General features: G+C 34.1%; 1 protein-coding gene across 1 annotated transcript; it reads right to left on the bottom strand.

Annotated features, from left to right (window-relative positions):
• Positions 1 to 3,061: 3,061 nt before the first annotated feature.
• On the bottom strand, positions 3,062 to 5,545 carry LOC11443517 (transcription factor MYC2). The gene has a single exon (XM_003628772.4). The coding sequence runs from the start codon at positions 5,304 to 5,306 to the stop codon at positions 3,360 to 3,362; it is 1,947 nt and encodes a 648-aa protein (XP_003628820.2). The 5' UTR covers positions 5,307 to 5,545; the 3' UTR covers positions 3,062 to 3,359.
• Positions 5,546 to 7,266: the final 1,721 nt, after the last annotated feature.

Genomic DNA, 7,266 nt, shown 5'->3' with positions numbered 1-7,266 from the left:
AAAGGATGTATATGTGCTTTTATGAGAGATAAAAGACCTGAACGAAAAAAAATAAAGATAAAGGACCAAAGTGTTACAAATAAGATAAATGACCTCTAATGTAATATTGTCTATAATTAAATAAAAATTAAAAGCATTAAGAGTTACCTTTTGATTAAAATTGATTTTTTTTTATAGAAAAAATTGATTCATTTATTGACATTTAATGTTGCGAATGTATATTACATTTTTATGGTTGATATCATGAGAGGGTAAATACCCCCTAAACAAGATAGGGTAATTTAGAAAGAAAAAAAAACTCTTTGGACCATTGATTAGTTACTTTAAATATTAATAAGCGTGACTTGCTTTCTACCTATTGTTTATGGGGAAATGTTAATTTGTGCTCTTAGGACACATGTTAATGTACTAAACATAGAAATTTTACATTAAAAATTGTGTTAATTTATTTACCAAAAGTTAAATATTTCATGTGAATTAATTTTTTTCAATAAATACTTGTTATTATTAGAATCCTTAACATATGCCCTCAGAGCACAAGTTAACAAGACCCTTGTTTATATTGATCCTTATTTAAATACTGGGTATTCATCAATTAAATAATTTCAAAATTTTCCAATTTTTATTATAGTAGGTGTTGTTGACTATGGTGGTGAATCGCACTGACATTTATGTTGGTGAACTTTTTTTTTGGTGGTCGAGTTTGAACATCGAACCTTGCATATATTATTCATTGTCTCTATCAACTGAGTTAAGCTCACGAGGATATGTTGTTGGACTTTATACCACTATGGTTTGTAAAAATAAGCAGTGTTACAAGTTTATTAAATTTTATTCATGTGTATAAAACGTAATAGAAAAATATATGTGAGCATATCTCAGTTGACAAAGACATTGTAATATACAGAGGTCAGGATTTAAATGCAGAATTCTTCATTTATTATGGTGAATTCCTAGCTACTTAATCCCAAAAAAAATGTAATAGGAAATTATTTTCACAAAAAATTGTGGAAATAAAGTGTCCATGAATATGGAAATAAATTCAAATGTAGCTGCATATTAACCTTCCTATTATAAACTAAAGGTGTGTTTGGATGGAGGGTTTAGATTTCTTTTTTAAATTACGGATACTATGATATGTTTTTTAAAGAGTTAACATGTCAACATGATAAACAATCATATAATACTCCAATCACACTTAATTTATTTTAGAGAAACATGTTATATTGTCTGTAATTTAAAAAAGAAAAACAAAATCTCTCCTCCCTTCCCCTCCTAAACCCTCAATCCGAACACACCTTAAAGATTCCCGAGAATGTTATAATGATAACCAAACATCAATTTACAAGTATACTTTCAAATAATACTGACATCCTAATATTCTCAAAAAGTTATTCATGTAAAAATTATTCTTATGAATAAATCTTGTAAACTTGAAACAAACATTGCAAGTGAATTTTTTTCAAAGGTAAAGAATGAATTTTATCAATTCACATTGAAAGATGAAATCAGATTCAAGTCTTTGTAGGATCTGAAGGAAATCCTTACCAACCATATGGATCTAAATTAAGATTCTCTCTTAATTAATATCTGAAATGGGTTTTATATAGCAAATGATTAATGTAAAATATGAAGCAAATGTTATAGATAAATAATTGATCCTTATGTGATGTTCCATGCTCTTATGTGTAGAGCTGCTAAAAATGGTTGTCAGTTGTCGGTTGTTTGGTGATTCAAAGAGAAACAATTAAAGATAGATGATTGAATGAATGTAAATGTTGTAGGAGTCGCGTAAGAGAAATGTTATTTAAACAATCATGTAGTTGTTTAATAACGTATTTATATACTGTATAGATTTAGTTTCGTTTTTTATTAATTTTTTTTTCTTCAAGTCAAATCAATAATTATAAATGATGTATTTTTATATCATAGCCAAAATTTAGTTGTTCAAATAGCATTTCTCTTATGGAAAGTAAAGTCATTGGCCTTTTAAGATAACCAATATCTAAATAACTTATAGAGAACAACACATGGGTAAGTATGTTGCTATTCCTTCCTCATATCCACTTTCCATCTTTATTGTCAAATTATGCTATGCTGATAGCTGCATTATTGGTATATGATTGAGACATTTAACATTCCTCCATGTTAAAAGCCACTCCCTTTGTACTGGTGATCTGTTTCTTTTTTATACAAAGAGTTTAGCCACAAAATTTATACACACTAGATGCTGAGAAGTTAAGACTTGTAAATTCAAGTCTTTACTTCAACATATCAAATATCTTGGCATCTTTTTATCTTTAGAGTTGAAGATGTGAAAATTCCTTAACATATTCAAATTGGTGCATGGATTCCATTGGTTGGGTTTCAATTGACACATATATATATGGGAAGAGCCTTATACACTACACATCTAAATTGGGTTACTTTGTGTCAAGGAAAATTGAATACCTTCTTTTTTTTTCTCTCCCTATAATACTACCATTCATGTCGGAGTATATTTTCATATGCAAAGTTGGTAGGGTCAAACCTTTAGATACTTGAACAGGAAAAAAATAAACTAGAGGTCTAATAGAGTACACCAAAACCATAAAAAAATGTAGCAAAGTAACACTGAATATATTAAATGAAATGAACCACCAGCACTATGTAGGGACCATAAACTTTGTTGGGGTGTGTATTTTTCACATGCCTAATATTGAACCCACCCACTTGTCTATGTACAGCAGGGTTTATGTCCTCATCCAAGACAATGATATAATATTGTAATCAAAAATCAATTTATTCCTAAACACGTTTTCCTTGCCTCATTATTTGTTTTGTCTCTATTCCAATCAAAACCACACAAAGATTAAAACTCTTCCAACAATAGATCAAACAACCAAAACACATAGAAAACTCAGATCAGAAATTTCAGAATAAAAATTGCTCAATACACCCCAAGAAGCAGCATCCTCAAACAAACCAATATCATATGAATCACACAAATGGTATCACAAAACTGATTTGGAAAGAAATGAAGGACTCATCTCATAACCTTAATAGTTGATAATCATATCAATAATCCATAAAACTTATCAAGTTGAATTCACATTTATGGTAATTGAGAAACATATATATACACTCACTCAACACAGATAATAATGATAAAACAAAAATAGTTCACTTTAGCTACTACATTTCTTTCTCCAGCAGACATGAAGAAAAGATGTTCCCTAATTCTACAACTCCATATTACATAGCCAATAAAAAAAAAATTCTAAATTCTAAAATAAGCTAACAAAAAGTACTAGTACTAGCTAAAAATATAACTAAGAAAAAGGAACATAATAACTTGAGACAAAAAAATTCCAGAAAATTTAATCTCCTTGTGCATCACCAATTTTGGAAGAAAGAAGAGACAAAAGCTGTTCTTGTGTGTAAAATCTACTTCCCATGTTAACAGAAGCTTGTTGAATCATCAAATCATTCACAACAGACACACTAGCATGATTCACATCAAGGTCTAATTCTTTCAACGCCGCCATCAACTTCGCCGCAGGGTGATTCTTCTTGCTGCATTGAATCCTAATCATAGCATCCCAACCCATAATCTTCACATCAATATCCAAGTCAATTAACTTAGAAGAGCTTGTTGAGCTTGTTGTTTTCTCCTTTTCTTTATCTAATGGAATTGGATTTTGACTTTGATTTTTGCTTGCAACAAGTTCTAATTCCTTCTTTGTTGCACCTAATTGTTTCTCCAATTCACCTTTTGACGATTCCAGCCCTTGTAGCTTCGATTTCAATTCGTTTATATAAGATATAGCATCGCCTAGCAGCGATGCTTTGTCCATCTTAGAAACATTTGGAACCACAGCACGTAGAGCATAGAATTTTTGGTTAAGCTTTTCTCTTCTTTGTCTCTCTGCTTCTACATGATTCAATGGTTCTTCTCTTCCATTAGCTGGTTTTCGACCTCTTTTCTTAGGTCGCTTCCCTGGCTCTACAACTCTGCTGCTCTCACCTTCCTTCACAGCAGAAACATCTAGATCTGAATGATCAGAATCTCCACCTCCGCCTCTGCTGCTTGATTTCATATTTGAAGACGGCAAGACTACACCGGAAGTAAACGAAAGCATTCCATCGTCAATGCTGCTTCTGGATATAGGAGACTTTCTTTTTCTGTTTTCTTCACCAGCGACGAACTGTGACTGACCAGAAAAGAAAGTTCCATTTCCGGTGATATAAGAACTTTTTTTACTTTCACCGAAACTCAGAATCTCCCCGGATTCCGGTTTCATTGAACCAGAAAAATTTAGTTCCTTCAGAAAAAAGCTATGGTTCTGGTTGTTCTGATTCTGGCGCTGAGCAAAGTTAACTGCAGTTGTTTCCGTTAGAGTACTGGTCGAACCATTTGTTTCAAACGGTAATGTTTTACCAACTGTTGCATTTGCAGGAATGGTTGCGTTCATTGCAGGCACAGCGGCAGTGTTAACTGTGGACTCTCGAATTTCAATGGCTGCAGAGGCGGAGAGATCGTTGAGCCAGACCGAGGAAGGATCGTTCTCGCTCGTTGTAATGGAATTCAACGGCCACGAACCTGTTTCAGGATTGTTAAAATTAAACAAAACACGAATCTTCTCCATTAGATCAGCGTTGTATGGAATCATTTCCGTAGAAGCAAGCTCAACCACCCCACTTGAAGAAGTTGGTATACATACCAAGGTCTGAAACCCATGGACCCGTGCTTCACGGGCCCGTTCACATGGTGAACCGGAAAGCCTCTCAGCCCCGGTGATCCACACCGGGGTTGAATTGAAATAAGCCTGACTCAGTGATCCGGTGCCGTTGACAAAGGATTGAGTCATCGACGTGAGAAAAAACCACTCAGTGTCGGTGACATCTTCCTCAACGGCATCATCAGAGACAGATGAACCACCAGAAATTAACGTATTAAGCTCACGGAGAATCTTTCTACGATGAGCCTGTTCTTCCGGAGGTGTAACTCGTTTCAATTTTACTTTGTCATCTTCTCCTTTGTAATATCCATCACCCCAGCCGAGTAGAGGTGTAGCCATGGTGTAGTCGTAAGAAGATTGCCAGAAAATCGCGTAGGTCCAGCTTTCTTTCGCTCCTTCGATAAGAGCTTGAAGACGGTGCTGGAGAGTCTCTTGATTGAATAGAGACTGTTGTGGTGGAGGAGGCACTGGTGCAGCAGTGGTTGAAGTGGCGGAATGTGGTGTTGGAAGCCAGAAACTAGAGATGTCGGAGGTGGTCATGAAAGCTTCCATGACGGAGGAGTTGTCGTCCCAGATGTTATTCATATTGTTTGTGGTGGTGGTGGGAGGTGTTGTATCATTCCATGAGTTATAGAACTTAGAATAGAAATGAGAGTGAAATGGTGTTTGGTTGCGGCGGAGGGAGTGAGAGTTTGTTAAAAATAGAAATTGTTGCGCCCGAAAGAGAGAGAGAGAGAGAGAGAGAGAGAGATAAGGCTAATGACTAATGAGTGAGGTGCATGTGTTGCGGATTTATTTGGAGAGAAATGGGTTGAGTTTAGGGAAAGAGTGTGAGTGAGGTTTCGAGGAAAAAGGGCACACCGATTAAATTGCACGTATAGGCCGGAAAATGACGGCTTTTTTTTTTTTTTTTTTTTTTTTAGTTTTTGACTGGAAAATGACGGCTTTTTTACTCCATTCTAATCTACAAAATCTCTCAATTAATTCCTTTACTAAAATATATTTCTTTTACTAAATCTATTTCTGTAAAAAAAAAGGAAATATTTAAACAAAATAATATTTTACAAAAAAAAAAAATAAAGATTTTCAAGCAAATGTCATCATTAAGATTTTTAATCAAAATAAAACTCACTACGATTAACAACAAATATTTCACTTGCAACCCTAGCATTAAAGATGTTTATGTTTGATCCAAACACATTAATGATAATTACATTACTAACGGGAAAAGATTGTCTCCGGTGGTGGAGTCTTTCGGGTTTTGTTTGTAATCCCAGCTTTTAATAGTCGTCTCTTTCTTCATTTTAAAATTTAAATACTTTCACTTTGTTAATTTTTAATGACCAAGATTCCACATCATAGTGCAGTCACTCAAGGGGATCCAAACCCATTACTTAGATGGGATACTTGTGGCTTCTTAAGAAAAAGAAGAGTGTCATAGTTGATCATCATGTCAATATTCCATCTTGGTCTTGGTAAAGAAATCATGTTGCAACCCTAGCATTAAAGATGTTTATGTTTGATCCAAACACATTAATGATAATTACAATACTAATGGGAAAAGATTGTCTCCGGTGGAGTCTCTCGAGTTTTGTCTGCAGATGTAATCCCAGCCTTTAATAGTCATCTCTCTCTTCATTTTAAACTTTAAATACTTTCACTTTATTAATTTTTAATGGCCAAGATTCCACAGCATGGTGCAGTCACTCGAGGGGATCCAAACCCATTACTTAGAGGGGATACTTATGGCTTCTTAAGAAAAAGAAGAGTGTCGATCATCATGTCAATATTCAATCTTGGTCTTGGTAAAGAAATCATGCCCATTTTTCATCTCAGTTCGGCAGATCGATCCATGGTGGATATGATCTTTCTTGATTTCACACGACTAACGATAGATTTTTTTTTAAAGGAAGGAACAGTAAGTGGAGCTTTTTGAATCTCTCTGGTCCCATCATCAACGTTGACGGAAGTTGCTTTGGCAATCCTTCTCGAAATGGATTTGGTGATCTCATTCAAAGCTCTAATGATGCTTGGTGTGTTGGATTTTCTAGTTCGAATCCGAGTTCAATTGACATCCTATACAAGCAGAAATGTATGGTATTCATCGTATGGTATTCATTGAGGGCTAAGTTTCCCTAAGGACATGGGCTTATATGATTTAGTCTGTTACATTGATTCTTCGCATTGTTTGAAGCTTATAGAGGCTCCAATTAACAAGTTCCACAAACAATGTTGTCTCTTTCGCATCGTCCATATTGTGAAGGCAATCAAAGTGTTAATTTTATGGTTAAGTCTGGTGCTTCTTTCGACCATGAGCTCTTGAAGCACGCTTCTCCTCCTCCAATACTTAAGGACGTCCTTTAATTTCAACAAATGCAACAAGAATTCCTTTTTATGATTGTAGCCATTTTCATTTCTTTTTTTTTCTTCTTTAAATTTAGCCTTGTAACAAAAATAAAAAACTATCTATATTGTTAATTTATATTGGATGCATATTCCTAGAATATATATATATATATATATATATATATATATATATATATAT

This window comes from Medicago truncatula, chromosome 8 (assembly GCF_003473485.1).
Source record: "Medicago truncatula cultivar Jemalong A17 chromosome 8, MtrunA17r5.0-ANR, whole genome shotgun sequence".
Taxonomy (NCBI): Eukaryota; Viridiplantae; Streptophyta; class Magnoliopsida; order Fabales; family Fabaceae; genus Medicago; species Medicago truncatula.
The sequence above is the reverse complement of the archived record's forward strand: the minus strand, read 5'-3'. Positions and strand labels throughout refer to the sequence as shown.